Source organism: Megascapheus bottae, chromosome 2 (genome assembly GCF_031878675.1).
Source record: "Megascapheus bottae isolate mThoBot1 chromosome 2, mThoBot2.hap1, whole genome shotgun sequence".
NCBI lineage: Eukaryota > Metazoa > Chordata > Mammalia > Rodentia > Geomyidae > Megascapheus > Megascapheus bottae.
The window spans coordinates 61,588,572-61,611,950 of NC_143510.1; the positions used below are offsets into that span (position 1 = coordinate 61,588,572).

General features: G+C 40.9%; 2 protein-coding genes across 2 annotated transcripts; one reads left to right on the forward strand and one right to left on the reverse strand.

Moving 5' to 3' along the window:
• The first annotated feature begins 2,168 nt into the window (after positions 1-2,168).
• On the forward strand, positions 2,169-18,088 carry Cct2 (chaperonin containing TCP1 subunit 2). Its single transcript, XM_090328234.1, has 16 exons — positions 2,169-2,260; positions 2,920-2,994; positions 3,081-3,146; positions 3,682-3,793; positions 4,740-4,816; positions 4,913-5,025; positions 6,284-6,486; positions 10,215-10,315; positions 10,471-10,598; positions 11,134-11,237; positions 13,661-13,780; positions 14,544-14,672; positions 14,864-14,967; positions 15,455-15,554; positions 16,545-16,686; positions 17,838-18,088. The coding sequence occupies exons 1-16, from the start codon at positions 2,258-2,260 to the stop codon at positions 17,866-17,868; spliced, it is 1,608 nt and encodes a 535-aa protein (XP_090184360.1). The 5' UTR covers positions 2,169-2,257; the 3' UTR covers positions 17,869-18,088.
• A 3,122-nt stretch (positions 18,089-21,210) lies between these two features.
• Lrrc10 (leucine rich repeat containing 10) lies at positions 21,211-22,247 on the reverse strand. Its single transcript, XM_090357116.1, has one exon. The coding sequence runs from the start codon at positions 22,048-22,050 to the stop codon at positions 21,211-21,213; it is 840 nt and encodes a 279-aa protein (XP_090213242.1). The 5' UTR covers positions 22,051-22,247.
• Between the last annotated feature and the right edge of the window lie 1,132 nt (positions 22,248-23,379).

The window sequence follows — 23,379 nt, forward strand, 5'->3', positions numbered from 1 at the left end:
ATATGGTAGCAGAGATGGTATTTTGGAAAACCAGGACATTCTTTCCACAGTTTAGAAGCTTGTTTGGATTTATGTGGTTTTCCTTTGAAGCTTTTTTGAGGACAGTAACTATCCACACATTCTTACAAATGAGCATGAGCAAGATTCTGTGCAAGTCATCAAGATAACAGGCTTTCTTCCCAAAAGAATTTATAGTTCCAGCCTTTTTAGTAGGGGTAATACCTTTTCATCTTAGAGAATTAAGCCTTATAGACAAATTATAAATGATGAGGTAACTTCTCCCTGATACTTTTAGAATAGTCTTAGTTTTGTATACCTTAAGAAAAGCAAGGGAATTGTCACTTTCTAAAGCTGGCTGCTGGTGGCTCACACCTAGCTACTCAGGAGGCTGAGATCTGAGGATTGTGGTTCAAAATCAGCCGTGTCAGATAAGTTCCCATGAGACTCTTAATCTCTGAAACACTCTAAAACCAGAAGTGGTACTGTGGCTCAAGCGGTAGAGTGCTAACCTTGAGCACACAGTGGCTTAGAGACAGCACTCAAGACTTTAGTTCAAGCCTACAACTGACCAAAAAGAAAAAAGAAAATCTGTATAATAAATTGAACTTATTGTAGTCTAGGCAATTGTTGTAAGCGTAAGCAACTCCCTCTTTGACCTGCAGTTTTGTGAGATACATAGGACAGAAGTGTCTGGAAGCTGACCCAAAAGCCAGCTGACCCCAAGGCTTATAAATACCAAGAGAAAAAGAGTATCAAGGGTTACTAAAACCACTTAATAAAAATCAAAACTGAGGGGAGAAGAAGAGGGGGAATGAGCAAGGAGAGTCTGCTTGGAACACGGACTCCCACCACTCACCACCACCTTCGGTCCTGAAACTCACATAATACAAATTTCTGTACTATTTATAAAGAGCCATGAGATATGTTTTGGATAAATTTGGTGACTTTGGATAACTGGTCAGTCTGAATCAGCTTTCAATGAATTGGTTCAAAGAGCTTATGAAATCTACTCAAGCACAAAGCTAATATATTAAAAAAGTTGAAATTCAAACTCATGCAGCCTAGTTCCAGACACTTAATTCTGGAGAACCACCAAAGGAAGGGAAGTGGTGAAGAAGAATCAAAAACTGCAATGGAGCCTTGTGTGGTGGTGCTTGTCTGGAATTCCAAGCTATAACTTCCCAACTCGCAAATTCAAAGCCAGCCTGGGGTATAAATAATTAGATCCTATTGTGGAGGGGAAAAACAACAAAAAAGGTTGTACTGGAGAAAGGACCAATTCCCAGGTCTCATCATAGGAGGCAAGAGGGCAAAACCTGTCTCCATCCAAAGGATGTTTTCAGTCTCAGGTTTTCCTGCCCCCGACTGGATGGGGGGATCTTCAGGTATGCCATTAGTTAACAACAAACCCCAAAACAGTTTCTCCCTACCCAAATGCCATTTTGGATCTGCCTGTCAAAATACAAAAGTTTGTTCTTTGCAAAGAACAGAAAACGTATTATTTTTTATTAAAGAATTAGCATTGATTTTTACATCATTTCAAATGACGTGTTTAACGTATTCAAGAAGGGAATCTATATACAATCACCCCGGCACTCAGATTTTAGAACATAATGAAGATTAGGCTGAGGGTTTGTGTATCATAGCTACATATTAATCTATGTAATAAAACATTATGTCTATAGAGTCATAAATTTTTATGTCTATGTAGTTGTGTTAGATTTTTTAAAAAATCACCATTTGAAGCCTGATCGCTGCCATTTGGAAAATGGGAATGAAAACGAGCAGGGCAGAAAGGTCCTCAGGACTCCAATTAGATCGGCAACATGCTAGTTTTTATTTTCTGTAAGATTAAATTTTTTCAAATGAAAAGGGTAGGAGCAGCACCTCCGTTGCTGTGGCAACCCTAGCAGCGCCGAGTCTCTTTGTTCTTAACGGGTTCTACTCTAAATCCGCCTAGTTTCCCTCCCCCACTCCTCTACCCCTCCCACTCCTTCCCCTCCCAGAGCAGTTTCCGCTGCGCGAGCCGATGCCCCGCCCACCTCCAGTGTAAATCGCCGCATTTCCGGCTCACAGGCCTTTGGATCAAACATGGTACCTCCGCAGGCAGCGAGTGGCGGGCTGGAACGCCGTGCAGGCTCGGCCCCGCCCCCTGCGATAGAGCGTGTGTCGTCACTTCCGCCTCCCTCTTTTTCCGCTGCTGCCTTCCGGGCGTGAGGTGTGAGGGATTAGGTTGTGCGCCGATCTCTTCGGAACCATGGTGAGCCTGTCCCCTTTCCCCTGCCCCAGCCCTCCTGGGCCCTGTCGTCCCTCTCCTGTGTCCAGCCGTTCCTCTGCTCCCCGCATCGCCAACTCCCTAAGCCTGGTTCTCCCCCCCCACCTCCGCCGCACATGGCGCGGGCCGCGGCGTGAGGCCTGGCTTCGGCCTGGCGGGCGCAGCTCTAGCAGGCGGGCCTGGAGGTAGAGGGGGCTCCAATGCCTGCGCCTCTTTCTGGTTCAGCCTTCACTGCGTCGGCGTCTTCCCAAAACCGGGGTTCGGGCTTCCCGAAAAGCGGAGAAATTTCTAGTACCCGACCAGCCCCGCCTTCCCTTCGGGGCGGAGCCGGCCGAGGTTCCCTGGAAGATGGAGGACCTCCGGCAGACCAGTCTCCCGAGACCCGCGGCGGTCTCTTTCTGCTTCGTCCTTACTTTCACCTTATCTTGGGTGTAGCCAGCCTCTAGTATGTAATTTTTATGCTTGGTGCTCTTCTGGAAGCCCCTTTCCCCTCTATGAAAGTAACTAATAACCTGTGCCAATGATGGACTCCTTGTTTTTCTGAAATGACTGTTGTAAGTTTTCTCTTAGCCTAGTGGAAGGTATCTGAGTATATATATGTTAAGATTATTATTAAAAACGGAATATTTTTTGGTCTTTTTTAGGCATCCCTTTCCCTTGCACCTGTTAACATCTTTAAGGCTGGAGCTGATGAAGAGAGGGCGGAGACAGCTCGTCTGGTAAGCCTGTCATCCCTCATTCTTTTGAAGATAAAAAGAGTACCTCTTTTCCTCTGTAAAACCTTAGCGGTCTGTTTTCCTTTCAGTCTTCTTTTATTGGTGCCATCGCCATTGGAGACTTGGTAAAGAGCACTTTGGGACCGAAGGGCATGGTAAGAGAAATGGGTAGTATTTTGTGTATGGCTTTCTGTGGATGGTGGGCACAAATAAAGTTTTAATATTAGTTTTAAGACCCACAATAGAAAAGTTAGTAAATAAGCGTTCATCTCAAGTAAGATGAATACTTTTCTTGATGAAGGACAAAGTCCTGATCACCATTCCCAGTCACAATCACCCTTTCCACTGGCAAACGAATGGTACCATTCCCATATACCTCGTTTTGTGTTCTTAGTCTGGTAGACCCTTAAATTCCTTTCAGTGTAATGGGATGTACTGCCTATAACTCTATTGTCCAACAGTACTGTCTTGTTTATAACTTTATTGATAGGTAGTTTCCATAGTTTGGTCACACTGCTGAAACAAAATTATTTGACAGCTCTGTTTCTAGAAGTAGACACCAAGGTTTACTTGTGGGTTGTATGAATTAAAAGCATTTGATGGTCAAATAGTCATTCAGATTACTTACCAGCTCTGTACTTGTTTAGTATGTACTTAGATCTTAACTTGAAACCAGTATGTTCCTTTTAGGACAAAATTCTCTTAAGCAGTGGACGAGATGCCTCTCTTATGGTAACCAATGATGGAGCCACTATTCTAAAAAACATTGGTGTTGACAATCCAGCAGCTAAAGTTTTAGTTGGTGAGTCTGAAGATAACTGGTAACATTTTTAAGTAACTTACATTCTATCATCTGAGTTGGGTAATTGTATTTTAATTGATATCTGTCACTTTCTAATTATTGTCATGATTAAAATACAAGTTTGAGAAGTGCCATGTCATTTGTAGTAGTTACCTTAGTCTGTTCTGTGCTCCTTTAACAGGCTAGATAATTTATGAGTTTATTTGGCTCACAGTTGTAGACACTGGGAGTTACTACATCAAAGATTGATGTCTAATGGGTCTTTTTTGCTATGTCATACTTGATGGATGTCTTCAAATATGTGAGAGAAAGAAATTGATTGGGAATTATTTTCTAATACATGAACTTTGCTGGGGTATATTTAAGCTATAGTGTTCAAACTTATTTCAGATAAAAAAAAATTCCACTGGGCGTGGTGGTTCATGCCTATAATCCTAACTATTTAGGAGGCTGAGATCTGAGGATTGTGGTTCAAAGCCATAAAGTCCATGAGATTCTTATCTCTAATTAACCACTAGAAAAAAGGAAGTGGTGCTGGGGCACAAGGGATAGGCTGCTAGCTTTGAGCTGAAGAGCTCAAGGACAGCCCCAGGCCCAGAGACCAAGTCTGACAAAAAATAATAATAAGGGCCGGGAGTTTGGCCTAGTGGTAGAGTGCTTGCTTAGCATGCAGAAAGACCCGGGTTCGATTCCTCGGTACCACATACATAGCAAAAAAAAAAAGCCGGAAGTGCTGAGGCTCAAGTGGTAGAGTGCTAGCCTTGAGAAAAGTTCAAGGACAGTGCTCAAGCCCTGAGCCCAAGCCCAAGACTGGCAAATAATAATAATAATAATAATAATTCCCTCAAATTTATCAAGTGAGATGAGTTGGATGTTGATAGTATTTTTGATCAATACAGTGAATTATAGAAGAGTGATTGAGTTAATAATTCATTGATTTTTCTAGATATGTCAAGAGTTCAAGACGATGAAGTTGGTGATGGCACCACTTCTGTAACAGTTTTAGCAGCGGAATTATTAAGGGTGAGAGTAAACAACTCACATTTTTTGCTAATATGGCTTTGTGTATCAGAAGGAATGAAATCTTCATAGCCTTTATTTTTCTGTCTTTGTTTATAGGAAGCAGAATCTTTAATTGCAAAAAAGATTCACCCACAGACTATCATTGCGGGCTGGAGAGAAGCCACAAAGGCTGCAAGAGAGGCTCTGTTGAGCACTGCAGTTGATCATGGGTTGGTATATCAAAATATTGCTGTTGTGAAAATGCAGCCCAGAAAACCTGGAAAGTTCAACCTAGAGAGCACAGAAGCATGCACAAGTTTATCTTGCAGACTGTCCCTTCCTCAGCAGTCAGACCTCTTTCTCACCCTTCAGAGATAGCCACTAAAAGTGAATTTTTGCCACTTTCTCAGCCCAAATATTTGAGTATAACTTACCTATACTTAGAAGAGATTAGTGTTTTTGATGATTTTTAGCTTTTTTTTTTTTCTTTTTGCCAGTCCAGGGCCTGGGCACTGTTCTTGAACACTTTTTGCTCAAGACTAGCGCTCTGCCACTTGAGCCACAGCGCCACTTCTGGCCTTTTCTGTGTATGTAGTAACAAGGAATCGAACCCAGGGCTTCATATATGCTAGTCAAGCACTTTACCACTAGGCCATACTTCCAACCCCATCTAGCTTTCTGTTATGGCAAATTGGTTACCCAAGAATAGTTTCTAGACATCCAGGGAAAGTTTATACATTTATTAACTGTATGAAAGTGCTGTTTTCCTTTGTTCTTGACAATATTTAGTAGTCTTGTCCGTCTCTTTTGCTTCCTCCCAGTTTGATGGTAAAGATTGTCTTTTTGTTTTAATTACTAGTGAGGCTTAATTTTTTTTTTTTTTTTTTTTGCTAGTCTTGGTGTGTGGACTAAGGATCTGAGTACTGTACTTGGGCTTTCCAAGGCTAGAGCTCCATAGCTTGAGCCATAGCACCACTTCCAGCTTTTTCTTTTTTTTTTTTTTTTTTTGCCAGTCCTGGGCTTGAGCTCAGGGCCTGAGCACTGTCCTCGGACTTTCTCAAGGCTAGAGCTCTACCACTTGAGCCTCAGCACCACTTCTGGCTTTTTTCTATGTATGTGGTACCGAGGAATCGAACCCGGCTCTTCATGCATGCCAGGCAAGCACTTTAACCACTAGGCCAAACTCCCGGCCCCCAGCTTTTTCTTTATATGTGGTACTGAGGAATCAAATCTGGGTCTTTGTGCATGTGAGGCAAGCACTCTGCCACTGAGCCAAACTCCTGGCCATACTCCTGGCCCTACCAGCATCTTCTGTGCTGCATTCGTGCTCATACAAGGATGGAGACGTCAAGTTGTAATTTTTTGTAATGTGACTTTTAAGAGACCTGTGTGGTTAGGAATAGCTAGATATAAGTTTGAGATGTAGAGTTGATATATTTGGATAAGTATTTTAATAACGTTTTTGTTTGTTCGGTTGGACTTACTTAGTTCTGATGAAACAAGATTTCGGCAAGATTTAATGAATATTGCAGCAACGACATTATCCTCGAAACTTCTTACTCATCACAAGGACCACTTTACTCAGTTAGCTGTAGAAGCTGTTCTCAGGCTAAAAGGTTCTGGTAATCTGGAGGCGATTCATGTCATCAAGAAGCTCGGAGGGAGTCTGGCAGATTCCTATTTGGATGAAGGTATGTGTCAAACATAGGAAGCTGGACTGCTGGATTGGCATCTGAGGGCTACTAGGGGACTAATGAAACCTACAAAGTCTGAAAACGTTTTCTGACTTTTTGGGTGGGGGGGGCGGGCCAGTCTTGGGACTTGAACTTAGGACCCAAGCACTGTCCTTGAGCTCTCTCATCTAGTGTTCTACCCCTGGAACCATGGCACCACTTCTGATTTTTTCTTTTTTAAGGCAAATAGAAGAAAGTTTATTGTGGTATGCGCTTGGGCAAACCCAGGGAGTCTGATGGTGACAGGGATTTTATGGGTAGAGTAAACACAGAACTGTTAATCAATAGATCAGCACCTGAGGCTAGGGAGGTAGTATTTCTGTACAAGGGAGTGGTCTCAGGGCCTGACATCCAGGCATTTTTGCTTTGGTAACAGGGCAACAGTCATTGGGCTACTTCTTGCTGGACTGGGGCATTGTGTGACTATGCTGGTTGTCTAGGACGCTGGAGGGGCAGTCAGCAGTGGAGTGTATGGGTGGAGAAGAAGCTGAGTATTTCTCTGGTCATTTCTTGGATGTGGCTCGGAGTAAACCTTAGAAGGCCTGGGGCAAATAGGAAAGCTGAGTCTCAAGAGAGTCAGGAGGAGAGGAGAAGGGAGGGTTGTTAGGGGAATACTGTTGAACAAGCAGAATTTCAGATGGAGAGCAGGAAAGACAAAGGGACTGGGATCATAAGTAGAAAAACCCTGGACATACGGAATTTCAGCCCACTTTTCTGTCCACTCCCAGAAATTGTGGAGATTGGTTAATGTGTTAAAATTGAAAGTCCCGTTTTCAGGCCAGCGTGGTCCATAGGCCATTCCCTGTTAGAATGTAAGGTCAGGTAATAGGCCTAGAAGTTTAAGATTAGCCAGTAGCAACTCAAAAAGAGTATGTAGATCAGGTTTAGAATTTTGGTTTCCCATGGTGTTTGGGCAGTTGGGGGTAAAATTGAGGCTTAATGCGTCCCTGTCTCAGCCTAAGGATTACCAAAAATTGGTGGCAAGGGAGGATCAGTTGTCTCCAGATCATTCCCAGCCACCAAGGCCAGGGGCTGGAGGGAGGCTTGGGCACGAACAGAAGGGAACGGAATTGAGTTCCCAGAGAATAAACCCAAAACACCTTAAAAGGGCGGGAAGTCACCCAATTCAAATTGTGGTAGATGTGCTAGGTCCTGGGCCAACATGGAAAAAGGCAGCGGAGAGACTAGAAGTCAAGAATAGTTTGAGGCCTTGGCTGGGTTTACACAACCAATAATATCCCAAGTCACACTAGGTGACCATCCACGGGATATGCGCCACTTCGATAGGCAGAAGTTGTAGGATTATGTTGCACAACTGTTTAACCTTTCGTAAGCTTGGCCGGCTCCCTGCTCCTGGTGGAGGAGGCCTTAGGAAAGGAGGAGAGGGGTTCCGAAAGAGGCAGCGCTCATCTGTCACCAGTGGGTGAAGTGAAGCACTGCCAACCTTCCCAGGTTTCTGCACCAGCTGTAAGATTTTAGGCCAGAAAAGACCACATGGGGAGAAATAGGCAAGTAAGAGGAAGATTTATTGGGTCAAACCCAGAGAGGTTTCCATATATATGTGGAATTGAATCCAGGGCTTCATGCATGCTAGGTGAGCACTTTACCACTAGGCCACACTTTGGCCCTTTTCTGACTTTTGGAGGACAAATCTTATGGCAGCTGTTACTGTTATTCTTTTAAACCCATTAGTTATGATGTGATTTGTCTTACCATGTTATTCTAGCATTTTCTTAATTTCTAGACTACATTTCATACTATGAAGTCATTTGCAATCAATCTCTAGTAAAAGAAAAGGTTGGCTTTTATCAAAAATCAACTGCTAGCTGGGTGTGGTGGCTCACGCCTGTAATACTAGCTACTCAGTAGATTGAGATCTGAGAATCCTGGTTCAAAGCCAGATCAGGTACTAAAGACTGTGAGACTCTTACCTCCAATTAACCACCAGAAAATTGGAAGTGGTGCTGTGGCTCAAGGGGTAGGGTTGAGCCGAATTGCTCAGGGACAATACCTAGGCCCAGAGTTCAAGTCCCACAACCACCACCACCAACAACAAAATCAACTGCTCTCAAATGGCACTTGTCAAGTTCACATCACATGTATTTTTTTTTATATAGTCCAAGTAGTTTATTAGCATATATGAGGAAAGAACATTGAGATTGCTTTTGGATTGGGGAATGGAATAAGAGAGGCTGATAGAGGAAATGAGTTTACATATACGGAAATATTATAATAAAACCTCTCGTACAGTATAACAGTCTTATTGTAGATATTAGTTCACATGTATTGTTAAGGAAAGGTCTGGGTAAATCAAATTTAGTAAGTTGTTGGAGTAAGATTATAGCAATAATTGCAATTAAAAACAGGTAATTGCATATGGTTAATGATGTATAAGCATATAGTTTTCAAAAGCTGATGAATGTTACTGCTATTTTCATAATGTAGCTTGTAGAACATAGTTTTCCAAAGCATTGTTTGAGTTTTGTCTCCTGTGGAGACAGGTCTTGCTAAGTTAAAGCTGGCCTTCAACTTGGAATCCTTCTGCCATATCTTCTCAAGTGCTGGACTCACCATATCCAGCTCAGAATTTTCATATTGTATTTAATAAAAGTGGCCTATAATAGAAAGTGTAGATACTTCCTTGTGGAGAAGGGGGAAAAAAAAGATTTAGTTGTGTTTGTTTTTACCAGTAACTTGGAGTCCTGGTTTTGTGCCTGGAAACTTTTGGTTAAATTCACATGTGAAGTCTGTATAGCATTTCTAATAAGGGAAGAGTATTAAAACAAGGAACGTGGTATGAGCAGTTTAATGTCTGCTCTGTGCAGGCATTGTAATAATCCTTGTGGTGCTCTGGTAAATGAAGATTAAAGTTGGGTATAGGGCTTGAAATCAAGGTCTGGGTGCTGTCCTTGAAGTTTTGCTCAAGACTAGCGCTATACCACTAGGAGCCACAGCTCCACTTCCAGTTTTTGAATGGTTAATTGGAGATAAGACTTTTCTGCCCAGGCTGGCTTTGAACTGTGATCATAAGTGGCTAACAGCCTGTGCCCGCCTGTGATAAAAATGTCTTATGTATATCTCAAAGAATCAGAAATATAGGCATTACTAGACTTGTATTGGTACCAGTCAGGTTAGGCTGATATCTTGCATCTCTGTCTCTGATTGTAGTCCTGTTTAGTAGGTAAATGTGGTTGATAATCGCCTATAATCCAGTAATCAGCCAGAGATATGATTAGTATCATGGTTGACTTCGTTGAGTTTCCATTTTACCACCCACCTCAATTCTTTGTGTAGTAATTCTTTAAATAGTAATTTTTACCAGTATTGTGTGTGTCTGAATCTTTATAGTTTATTTTCTCTTATATCAGTTTTAAGGTAATAACCTAGTGTTTTTACACAGTTAGCCATATGCTCAGTTCAGTAGTATAGATCTGAAATAAAGTGTCAATACTTTGTCTAATTCAACTATTTATACTATGCTGTAAGATTTTCTCTTACATACCTTGAATGTATGAGTTAATTTTTTGTGACCATTGCTCTGATGGAATGATTTATAGATTCTAAAGACTTGGTAAATTGAATTTAAATACATTCTTTGAATTAATAATTTGATAGCGTACATAACTTTATCAAATGTATTAACATGTTCTTAAAATATTTAATCCTATCCTTAACATTTGTTATAGGCTTTCTGTTGGATAAAAAAATTGGAGTAAATCAACCAAAGCGTATTGAAAATGCCAAAATTCTTATTGCAAATACTGGAATGGATACTGACAAGATAAAGGTAAATTCTGATTGCTATGAATTTAGGGCTCATACTAAAAAGTTTAGGATATGTATATATACATATATACACACATATCTTTTGATTACATGAGTTAAAATATGCCATAAAACTGAAGAATATTGAAATATTTCATATTTGTTTTTCTGACTTAGATTTTTGGTTCCCGAGTAAGAGTTGATTCTACGGCAAAGGTTGCAGAGATAGAACATGCAGAAAAGGAAAAAATGAAGGAGAAAGTTGAACGTATTCTAAAACATGGCATAAATTGCTTTATTAACAGGTGTGCTAACAATATTTGTAATGCAAAATGATTTTTTATGGAAATTTATGTAAATACATTGTTACATACATTTAAGTAGTGATTTTTTTTTAATTTAGTGATGTTGGCCCATAATTTTATGTTTTTGGCAATAAGGATTGATCTCAGTCTTATATTCTGAGTCTATTTTTTTTTTTTTTGGTTGGTCGTGGGACTTGAACTCTGGGCCTGGGCGTTGTCTTAAGGCTAGAGAGGCTAGAGCTCTACTACTTGAGCCACGGCACCACTTCTAGCTTTTTTCTATGTGTGTGTTACCGAGGAATTGAACCTGGGTCTTCGTGTATCTAGGCAAGCACTCTACCACTAGGCCAAACTCCGAGCCCGGTTAATTTACTTTTTAGTTCCTGGGTTGGCTTTGAACCATGATCCTCAGATCTGAGCCTCCTAAGTAGCTACAGGAGGATTACAGGCTTGAGCCACCGAACTGGGCTCTAATATATGTTAATAGATCTAGAGTCCTGATTTGTTTTGACCATATTGTCACATGTATTTGCAGACAATTAATTTATAATTATCCTGAACAACTCTTTGGTGCTGCTGGTGTTATGGCTATTGAACATGCAGATTTTGCCGGTGTGGAACGCCTAGCTCTTGTCACAGGTATGTAAAAAGGCATTACTTTCTAACAAACACAATAGTGTTTGTTGAAATAGGCTTGTTGAGCACTGCTGCTCTACGCAATTTACCATTGAGATTATACAGTCTCTGTAAAGAGCTTAACATTTACAGACAATTATTCTGATAACTTGATTCGTATTTTTGGAAACTTAAATTTAGTTATTTTTAGGGCGCAGTACTGAGGTTTTGGGCTCAGGGCCTGATATTTGCCAGGCAGGCACTCTTACCACTTGCGCCATGTCACTAGCCTTTTTTTGCTCTGGTACTTTTCAGGTTGGATTTTGTGGTCTTTTTGCTATATCAGGATGAATGTATACCCTCCTACTTAGGCTTCCCACATAGGGTGACAGGTACATGCTAGACTATCCAGATTTTTTTGTTGAGATAGAGTTTCTATGACTTTTTTCCAAAGCTGGCCTCCTGAATAGCTGCCCCTGGACTGTTTTGTTAATATTTATTTATTTAGTCGATTGTGGGACTTGAACTCTGAGCCTGGGCATTGTCACTGAGCTGTTTGGCTCAAGGGTACTGCTCTACCCCTTGAGCCAGAGTACCACTTGTGGTTTTTCTAGTGATTGGAGATAAGAATCCCAGACTTTTTAGTGCCTATTCTCAGATATCAGCCTCCTGAGTTAGGATTATAGGCCTGGGCCTGACCATTTTTAATAATGTGAGAAGCATGGTTTTCCTTTGATCTAAAGATTCATTTTAGCTCTAAATAGCTAATTTTTTTCTATTCATGTGGTACCCAGGAATCAAACTCAATCTTTGTGAATGTTAGGCAAGCACTCTACCACGGGGGCAAACTCCTGGCCTTCTAATAGCTAAATTTTTGGGGGGGGGAGGGGGGAGGGTGGGGTCTTGGGGCTTGAACTTAGCCTGGATGCTGTCACTGAGCTATTCAGCTCAAACCTACTGCCTTACCCTTGAGCTAAGCCCCACTTCCCATTTTCCAGAGGTTAATTGGAGATAAGAGTCTCAGGTCCTTTTGTGCTCAGGCTGGTTTTGAACCTTGATCCTCAGATCTCAGCCTCCTGAGTAGCTAGGATTACAGGCGTGAGCCACTACACCCAGCTAGCTAAAAATTTTTTGACCTTGATAAATTTCCTCTGAGAAATTCTTAGTACTTTTCTGCTTTTTTGTCTCAACTTGGACTTTTTGACATTTCATCTATTGTAAGAATTAGGTATGAAGTGCTTCAGATCTCAGCCTCCTGAGGAGCAAGAGTTATAGGCATTAGCCACCAGTACACAACTCTTTTCATGTTAAGTGTAGGAAATTGTATCATAAAACTTTTATCTTAAAAAAACATGAGAAGGGGTATCAATGAGAAACAATGTAACCACTACCTGACGAATGTAACTGTGACCTCTCTAAACATTAACCCGACAATAAAATACAATTGAAAAAACAAACTTGTATTGGATGTGCTAGCTCATAACTAAAGGGGGCAGGAAGATTGTGAGTTCCAGGCTAGCCATGGCTATGAGTGAGACTATCTCAAGATCCTAATTTTCTAGATTCTATTCAGAAGAAAGTCTTGAAAGGGCCAGGGATATGGCCTAGAGGTAGGGTGCTTGCCTACCATGCACAAAGCCCTGGGTTCAGTTCCTTGGAACCACATGCACAGAAAAAAACAAAAGTGGTGCTGTGGCTCAAGTGGTATAGCTCTAGCCTTGACAAAGTTCAAGGAAAATGCCCAGGCCCTGAGTTCAAACCCCAGAACAGAGAGGAAAGAATTAACTAATTAGATCATAAAGATAAATGTTTCTAAGTCTCTGTTTAACTTTTGAAGAGGTAGTACTATATAATATGTTCAGACCTGCCAAAGCCCAGACTACTGGGATGTGAGTTTCAGCTCCAATTTGTACTAGTTATATAATTTCAGGTAAGTAACTATAAACCTTTATATTTTCTTTAACTGTATGTAAATGAAATAACAATGCAGCCTTGTCTCAATAGTGATGTTACAAAGATTTTAAGGGTTTTGTTGTTGTTGTTGTTGTTGTTTGTTTTTTTTGCCCGTCCTGGGGACTGAACTCAGGGCCTATGCACTGTCCTTGGGCTTTCCTCAAGATTTAAAAATTCTGTATGAAATACTTACTGTGCCTGGCATATACTAAACAATTGATCTTAAAATGTGTTTTGCCTGGGAATTTGGCCTAGGGGTAAAGTGCTTTTCTAGCATGCACGAAGACCCAAGTTTAATCCCTTGGTACTATATACAAAGAAAAAGCCAAAAGTGGTGCTGTGGCTCAAGTGGTAGAGCTCTAGCCTTGAGAAAACCCAAGGACTCAGCTCAGGCCCTGAGTTCAGTCCCCAGGACTGGCAAAAAAAAAAAGTGTGGTTGCATATTACAAAATAAATTTTAATTCTGTCATTCATTTAACATTTAATGTTCATAGGTGGTGAAATTGCATCTACCTTTGATCACCCAGAACTTGTGAAGCTTGGAAGTTGTAAACTTATTGAAGAAGTCATGATTGGAGAAGATAAACTTATTCACTTTTCTGGGGTTGCCCTTGGTAAGTGGTTACTATGTAGATACTAGTTTAAGTGCTTAGATTCTTTTTTTCTTTTTTATTTTATTGTCGGAGTAATGTATGGAAGGGTTAGTTACATTAGTCAGGTAGTGAGTATTACTTCTTGAACATTGATACCCCTTCTCATGGTTTTGTCCCCCTTTTCCTCTCCCCACTCCCTCCCGATTGTCTTGTTTCTCTGTGTCATATGAACAGATAATGCAATATACCAGGTAACAAAGTCACATACATTAACCACATGAGATTAACCATAAGGGGAAAAAAAGAGAAAAGAAATAACTGCACATAGTACATTAAGAACAACAATCACAAAGATAAAGCTCTTGTTTCCATATCCTAGAGTTACTGCATTTAGTCTCATAAGCATATGTGCATAGCTTTTGAGCTATTGTGATCCTCTGCTAGGAGAATCCTAGATGTGTACTAATTATTACAAATGAGGGAAACTGTGGAGTCTATGTTCCTTTGGGTCTGGCTTACTTCTAAGTGCCTTAATGGGCTTTATTAAAGTGAAAGAGGTACCAAAACATTAGCAAACACGTGGTTTGATCCAAGTTTTGTTTTAGTCTCTTAAAGTGAACTTTATTTTGGCTGTGCCTGTGTGAAGAGGGTAAGAAACATCTTAAGCACACCAACTTTCAAAACTCAGTAATACAATCATTACTTGCATAAATAATGGAAGGAAACCTGTACTGTATTTTCTGACTTGGTAACATAAGGTAAGTATATTGTGTTTTCACTTTAGGTGAGGCTTGTACCATTGTTTTACGTGGTGCCACTCAGCAAATATTAGATGAAGCGGAAAGATCTTTGCATGATGCTCTTTGTGTTCTTGCCCAAACCGTGAAGGATCCGAGGACAGTTTATGGTGGAGGTAAGCATTTGGAAATACTAAACAGCTTTACTACTTGAGGGCAGTGTAACAAATGATTTTATTGATTCTTGAAGAAATTTTATTGCCCTTGCACTTAATTATAAAATACTTGGCCTACCTTATTTAGAGAGTCAGCAATTCAATGTCCTGGAGACACTGAGCATAACTTTTATTGGAATTTTACTTGTTAGGCTGTTCTGAGATGCTGATGGCTCATGCTGTGACACAACTTGCCAGTAAAACACCAGGCAAAGAAGCTGTTGCAATGGAATCTTACGCCAAAGCTTTAAGAATGGTAAATTAATAAAAATAAGTCCAAATTTAAATTTGGTGATATAGATGGTTTTTAAATGAATGTGTTTCTTCATTCTAGGCAAGAAATAGTTATTTTCTTGGCTTTATAAAGGAAAATGTACAAATTTTAAAGATTAGTTCATGAGCAGTAAGTTAGTAAGAAGCAAGCCAAGTGCCAGTGGCTCATTTCTGTATTTCTAGCTATGTAGGAGGTTGAGATGTGGAGTATCAGAGTTTGAGGCCAGCCCAGATTGGTATACCTATAGTTCCAGCACTGCGGAGACTGAGGCAGAAGGATCTTGAATTTCCTTGACATTAGCCTATAGATATAGGGAGGGAAATTCCCTGATCAAAAAATGTGGTAGGAATCAGCGTTTACTTGGTTTGCAAGTGTACAATTTTTAAGATTTTATCTTTCTACTAAGGAATAATCAGTGGTTCTTCCTATGAAGTAGATAGATGAATTGTTTGTAACATTCCTTTTATAGTTACCAACCATAATTGCTGACAACGCAGGCTATGACAGTGCAGATCTGGTGGCACAGCTCCGAGCAGCTCACAGTGAAGGCAAAATAACTTCTGGACTGGGTAAGAAATCAAACGGAACTTTGTAGTAGTTGTTAAAAGTAATTATCTTGGCCTGGCACCCTGTGGCTCACGCCTGTAATCCTGGCTACTCTGGAGGCTGAGATCTGAGGATTGTGGTTCAAAGCCAGTCCAGGCATGAAACTCCAGGGGACTCTTATCTCCAATTAACCACCAGAAAAACGAAGTGGCACTGTGGCTCAAGTGGTAGAGTGATGTAGCCTTGAGCTAAAGAGCTCAGGAACAGTGCCCAATCCCAGAGTTGAAGTAACTATATGAGGTGGAATAGAAGTTACTTGCTTGTATAACTTTAGGTATATGGAAGAATTTTTTTTTTTTTTTTTTTTTTTTTTTTTGCCAGTCCTGGGCTTAAGCTCAGGGCCTGAGCACTGTCCTTGGATTTTTCTCAAGGCTAGAACTCTATACCACTTGAGCCTCAGCACCACTTCTGGCTTTTTCTAAGTATGTGGTACCAAGGAATCGAGCCTGGGTCTTCGTGCATGCTAGGCAAGCACTCTACCACTAGGCCAAACTCCCGACCCTGGAAGAAACACTTTTAATTTCTTATTTTAACATAATAGATCTGCGTCTAGTTTGGTAAGTGGCATAAAATATTGTTTATATTTTAGTGTACCATATTAAAAAACAGTGTTAACTCCTGGTGTTATAGTAAACATGTCTTGAGACATTCTTGGGTGCAGATCTGTAGTACATAGATTAAAGTGTCTAACAGGTCCTGAGTTCAAGCCCCAGGACTGGCATGAAAAAAAGAGGTGAAAGATTAGTAAGTAATAAGTGATGCTGTATAATTTTTCATTTAGCCATGTTTCCCTGCTATCCTTGAATATCTGTTTAAGTTGACCTGATAACTAAATCAAATAGTTACTTAGACATTGTCATCTTTTTAAAAATATAACAGCCACATTTGTTTTGATTTTAAATTATTCAAAATGTTTTGATACTTTGGGACTTGAGTAGTAAATTTTTTTTCAGATATGAATGAAGGTACCATTGGCGATATGGCCACACTGGGTATAACAGAAAGTTTTCAAGTAAAGCGACAGGTTCTTTTGAGTGCAGCTGAAGCCGCAGAGGTGATTCTCCGCGTGGACAACATTATCAAAGCAGCACCACGGTAATAAGGCACCTTTAAATACCAGGGGGGACATGGCATTATTACCACCCTCAAGACAAGAACTTAGGAGCTCTCTGATCTTTGTAGTTAATGGAACATGGAGTCCTAAGTCAGGCTTAGTTATTTAAAAATATGGGGTTACAATTCTTAGTTTTATACGAGCAAAGCTTAAGAAGGAAGGTGGTTGGGCAGATAGGGTAGGTCTGTGAAGTGAAGGTTTAAGAGTTCATTTATATAAAAACTCACGTGCCTCCCCAAAAAGAAGGGTTGTTATAGTTAGTCTTTCATGGAAAGAACTTCAGGAAAAGAAGGATTCATGTTGGCTTGTTTCAGAGATTCCTGTTTGAGTGAGGTGAGGCAGTAGAATTTAGGAAAAGGTGTAGCAAAGTCAAGTTGCTCACCTCAAGGCATCCAGGAAGAAGAGGGGAGGGAGCACAGGAAGAAGGCAGTACCTGTTGTCCTCAGGAATCTTCATCTGACTTAGTGACCTCGACACCACTTTGGAAGTGTATTAAATATTTACAAAATTATAATGCTTTATTTGGTCGAGTAATGTTTTAGAGCCTTACATGGCTTTTCTGTACATTTGAAAATCTGAGGAATTGAACCTGGGTCTTCGTGCATGCTAGGCAAGCACTCTACCACTGGGCCAATCTCCTGGCCCTCAGGTCTTCCCATACTTATTACACCACAGAATTACTTTTCAAACCCTCTTCTCAAGAAGTGTAGTGTTAATCCAAGTTTGAAATTGCTCTAGTTCCCTTGCCTTCCTCTCTGAAAAGACACTCGTTCCTTTGCACTGAGTGGTCACTAGAGAACAAAAGATGTGAAGGATTATTGTTAGTGTCTTAAAATTAATTACCCTGGTCATAACCACCAGAAACTAAGGTAGTAGGGTCATGAATGAGTCTAGGCTGGCTGCATAGTGAGATTCTTTAAGAAAAATGAAACTATGATTAGCCTTTTCTGGGGTGTGGGCCTTTGTTAAGTTATTTGGATGAGAAGTTGAGTGCCAAATATCTACAGGCTTTGTCCCAGATGGTTTTAATAAAACTTTTGTGCTGTATTTAGTGTTAAAAAAAATGGGCTAAAATGCTTTTTGTATTTTAATATGTTGGCTTTTTTTCATAAATATGTGGTTTTCCTTACAGGAAACGTGTCCCTGATCATCATCCCTGTTAAGCATTCCCATTTGCCATTGATCCCCGGACCAGTACATAGCGATCTTGGGTTTGAAAGATTTCAACTCTTAGACGACTGCTCATTAAGTTTGGACATTTAGTTGACCTGTTTTAACATGGGTCTAATTTATTTGCAACTTTATTTTCCATACAAGTCAGTTGATTTAAAATTTCATTTCTCTTAAAACTTCATTAGAATAAAAATTTTGAATGATTATTTAGTTCTTGTGTTTTATTGATCTGTGTGTACCTTGCTTGATTTACTTAGTGGAAGTGAATGAGTTTTTCAGTATAAAGTACTGGCTTAATGATTGACTTTTATACTTTTATAAAATGACTATCTTGATTAATACTACTCCAAGTCAAATGTGTTAAGTACACTGTACATTAGGCTACTGTCCTTGAGCTTTTTGTTCTGCCACTTGAATAGCAGCTCCACTTTCAACTTTTTGGTAGTTTAACTGGAGATAAATTTCCCATGGACTTTTCCTACACTGCTGGATTTGAACTGAGATTTTTAGATCTCAACCAAAGTAGTTAGAGACGTCTGGCTTTCCATTTAGTTTTGTGTAGTGAAATTACCATGGGCTGTAGTACTGATAGAATTTTACAAAATTAAAGTTACTTAATATTGGAAAAAATTATGATTTTAAGTTTAAAGCAGTCCTAAGTATTATTGCACCTATCTCCAATACTTAATACAATAAGACTTAAAGACGTGTAGCTTGAACTTGGGACTTCTGCACTTTCTCTGAGCTTTTTAGCTCAAGACTAACAACACTTTGAGCCATAGCTCCACTTCCAGTTTTTTTTTTTTTTTTTTCCAGTCCTGTGGACTGAGCTCAGGGCCTGAGTGTTGTTCTTGGGCTTTCTCAAGGCTAGCACTCTACCACTTGAGCCACAGCACCACTTTTGGCTTTTTCTATGTATGTGGAGTGCTTAGGAATCGAACCCTGGTCTTTGTGCATGCTAGGCAAGCGCTCTTTACCTCTAGGCCAAAACTCTGGTTAACAGGTGATAAGATTCTCATGGGGACATTTTCTTCAGGCTGGCTTTGAACTGTGATCTTCAGATCTCATCCTCCTGAGGAGGATTAACAAGGGAAAAGGGCTTTTGCATTTTCTTCTTTTTTTTTTTTTTTTTTTTGCCAGTCCTGGGCTTTCTCAAGGCTAGAGCTCTACCACTTAAGCCTCAGTACCACTTCTGGCTTTCTTCTATGTATGTGGTACTGAGGAATCAAACCTGGATCTTTGTACGTGTTAGACAAGCACTCTACTACTAGGCCAAATTCCCAGCCCACATTTTCTTCCAGGTTTGCTCTCTTTCTGTGATGGGGAGGGGAGAGGGGTAGAGGGATGGCTGCATCTCTATAAAACCTACCACTGCATTTTTGCCTGGCATCCCTCAGCCATACTGTCAGCTCTTAGTGGATTTGGACAATAACTTTTTCCTGTTCACTTCGCTTTCTGGGTGAGTAATAGCTTATTGTCATGGCTAGTATCTGAATTTCAGTTAGCTTGTTTTTCCTTTCATTCTGTACACCCATCCCTTCGTTGCCTTTCCTTGCACCCTACAAGGTGAATGGAGTTTTGTCTGGGTCCTGACACAAAACCCTCTTCTGAAGTATTCTTGTTTTATATATTATACCCTATTATCAGATAAAAACCATTTTGTAAATGAAAATATTTTCAGATTCCCATTATAAAGACAAATGTTTTTAAGTTTCTCATTTTTACTTTAATTTACGGTATTGTGGATCAAACCAATAGCTCATAGAGCTGTAGGTTTGAGCCCGTGTCATCCAATGAGCCTATATTTGCCCTGAGGATAGACTTGAGCTTTAACATTGTCTCATTATTGAGTAATTCCACCAGTTCCAAAAACAGGGCAGTTAGAGAACCGTAAGTATGCATGTAAGTAATCACTAAATGTAAGTAATACATTTATCACATTTAGTGATTAAATGACTCCTTTGGCGGACTTAGTGGGTTGTATGTGCTCTACATGAGTGTTGATAGGCATTATGGAATACCAAGACATCTCTGGTAGGAAAACATGAAAATAGTCTGTTCTGTTTATTATCTTTTTGTTTGTTTGGCATTACTGGGACTTGAACTCAGGGTCTTTGCTTGCTACACACATGCTGTACCTACTTGAGTTTCCACCACTCCCAGCCCTGTTACATTATTTTGGAACCCAACTTTAATGAGTAAAAATTATTTTATGAGAAAAACACTTCTTTTAAACTCAGTATGGTTTTAGTTAAGAACATTTGTCACTTTATAAAAAGATTATTCAATCACCCCCTGACAACAGTTTCTTTAAAGCTTACATATTTGTGGGAAGGTCACAATTTACATATTAAAAAAATAATGGCGAAAATAACTAAACTCATACACAAGTCAGAAGACCCTATTACCTACAAAGTCATGTTGAATAAAAGCATAGCTACAGAATCGCCAAAGGCAGGCTTCCGGTAGATCTTCACAACCTTCAAATTCCAAAGTGAACAGATTTCTCACCTAGTTCCTTGAACCTGGTGTGATTCTGAATTTGTGGTTTTCTTCCCAACTACAGAGATTCTATTCAGTTCTGGCTCATTAGTGTGAATAAGCAGAAGGTGTCTGTTCTGGGAGGCAGCCAGCAATCACAAGGCTGCATTGCAGAGGGATAAGAGGTGCTACTCTCCACAAATCTAAGGCTGTTGTTGACAGAAAACTGGGTGTAGGCCTGGGGAAAACTTGTTGGCAAAAAATGAACCACTGTCAAGTTAATGTGGCACTTCACCAAAAGGCATTCTCTACCCCTGGAAGACTTCAGCAGAGGCTAGACTGGGGAAATTTTCACCTTCAGCCTTTGCAATTGTTTTTCTATGAATCTGATCAACTAAGTAAAAGAATCCTTTTCAATGACCTGAATTAGTACACCAGTACTGTTGGTGGTGGTTTGCAGTGAAGAAAATACAGTGTCACAAAGGTGGTAAGGACAGACCACCAGAACATTTAATGGATTCTTTAACAAATTCTTTAAGAAATACCTTATTTGAGGAGCTCACAAGCTATTCAGCTAATTCTGGGGTGGTAGAGGAGGCCAAAGTGTCTAGCTCTTCTTATTCAATGTTTAAAATACTTGTTTTTAGAGGCTGTTTCTGAAACAGAAATTATAGTCACTCTAGGTTGCTAGGCAGGTCACTGGTCACACTTCCCTGTAGAAGAAACACTGAAGTCCTGTGTTTCTTTCTGACACCTCACTATCGGACCTTCAAATGAACCAGAACAATCCTTTCTAGTCTGCCGGAGAGGTCTTCAGAACATGCCGGAGCTGGGGCCTTGGCGGAAGCAATTCAAGAACTTGTAGGAAGCAGCGGTGGAGGGGAGGCTGATGCCTGTGGCTCTTGGTTTTCTTCCTTGGCTAGTGCATAGCGCCTGGCTTTTCTGCAGTCGGGCTCTGGTGTCTCTTCTGCCCATCTTCCCACTCTCCGCACACCTTTGGCCACCTTTGGTGCATTCCGGCAAGGGTTGTGATCATAAATGACCAGCTTCAGATTTGACAAGTGGGCCAGGCTGGGAAAGTAACGGATGCTGTTCCGGTCCACGTCGATGACCTCCAGAAAGGGCATGTGAAGCAGCACAGCGGGGAAGTCACTCAGCAGGTTGCCTGACAGCCAGATGGTCCTCAACTCCCGGAGGCGCCTGAGTTGGCCTGGCAACCGACGCAGGGCATTGGAACCGGCATGCAAGGTCTTGAGGAGGCTCAGCTCACACACCACATCTGGCAGCTGGGTGAGACAATTGGCCTCGATCCACAGGGTCCGAAGGTTCTGGAGCAGGCTCAGCTCATTTGGGAGGTCGCAGAGTTTATTGTTGCCCAGGTAGAGGATGCAGAGCTGTTTCAAGGTACACACCACCTGGGGTAGAGCCTTGAAGTTGTTGAAATCCAAAGCCAGGATCTGCAGCTTCTGTAGCTGTCCCAGCTCTGGAGGGAGGCTGTTGAGGTGGTTGTCGCTTAGATAGAGCTTGACCAGCTCTGTGAAGGTACACACACGCACAGGGAAGCGACGGAGCTGGCTTCCACTGAGATCCACCATCTTGTCCAGTGGCATTTCCTGGAGGTCTCCCACCACATAGTTCTGGCAGTGGTCAGCGGGGATGAAGGCCACGAGGGCCTTGATGGTATTTCCCATGTGGAGTCAGCTGCGTGGCCGCCCCTACCCACCAATTTACCCTGAGTGGACCTGCGTCTGCTCACTGCTCTACCCTCCTTATATAACCTGGGGATTGTGTGACAAATACCAGCCACCTTGACAGAGAAAAGTGCTCCTGATAGCAACTTGAGTGTGGGGTGACAGATCCAGCCAACAGGCAGTGTCTGAGAGGCCATGTCTGACTCACTTGCCTTTAATCACCTAAGTCCTAATCCTCTTTATCTCCTTTTATTTTTTTGTTCATTTTGAACTGAAAATAAGTATACTTCCTTCCTTCCAAATACTGAAAGGACATTGCACACAAGTGAAACGAAGAAAATGAGAAAGGCCCATCATCCTACTGAGAAGAAGTAAATACAACACTTAGTTGTTTAAAAAAAATATTTTATGAAGGTGATGTACAGAGGAGTTACAGTTACATAAGTCAGGTAATGAATATATTCCTTTTTGGACAAGATTAACCCTTTCCGCTCTTTCTCCCAGTGATTTAGTTACTTTTGCGTTGGAACTAGAACTTGAACTCGGAGCCTAGGCACTGACTCAGCCTTTTTGAGGCAAGCCTAGTTTAAGCCTATTAAGAAACCCAGTCTGGGAATATACCCCCTCCTTGTTCGATCCTAGAGTCTCAGGAAGATTCTGTGAAGGCTCCTTTCCCTTTCTTCCTTTCCTCACACCCAAGTTATATAAAAAGCTCCGGTTGGGCTCATTCCTCTAGTTTTACAATCCTAGAATGATAGAATCCCCTCAGGGCTTGGGCTATATTACACTGGTATTGTTGGCGCTGCTTTGCTCAGATTCATTGTCTTCAGCACTTCAGCCCTGGAAGAGAATCCAACTCACTAGATGAGAACACACTTCAGTCCTTTATTGGAGTGATTTCATGACTCTGTCACCTTTAATGTAGCCTTCTAATGAGCTATCCAGTTTATCAGGCTCTGACGGTGCTTTTCTTTTTCTCTTCTCTTCTTTCTTTCTTTCCTTTCCTTTTCCTTTCTTTCTTTCTTTCTTTCTTTTTTCTTTCTTTCTTCCTTCCTTTCTTTCTTTCTCTCTTTCTTTCTTTCTTTTTTTGCCAGTCCTGAGACTTGAACTCCGGGCCTCAGTATTGTCCTTGGGCTTTCTCAAGGCTAGAGCCCTTCCTCTTGAGCCACAGCACCACTTCCAGTTTTTTTTCTATGTATTTGGTACCAAGAAATTGAACCTGGGTTTTCGTGCATGCTAGGCAAACACTCTTACCATTAGGCCAAACTCCCAGCCCAACTTCCAGTTTTTTCTGTGTACATGGCACTGAGGAATTGAACCTAGGACATT

What these genes read in the sequence shown, in the direction of transcription:
- Cct2 (XM_090328234.1), top strand. An exon ending in AGCAGCTAAAGTTTTAGTTG is followed by an intron (nt 3,794 to 4,739) that starts GTGAGTCTGAAG and finishes TGATTTTTCTAG; the next exon opens with ATATGTCAAGAGTTCAAGAC. An exon ending in AGCACTGCAGTTGATCATGG is followed by an intron (nt 5,026 to 6,283) that starts GTTGGTATATCA and finishes GGACTTACTTAG; the next exon opens with TTCTGATGAAACAAGATTTC.
- Lrrc10 (XM_090357116.1), bottom strand. Translation starts at nt 22,050, where the DNA reads ATGGGAAATACCATCAAGGCCCTCGTGGCCTTCATCCCCGCTGACCAC.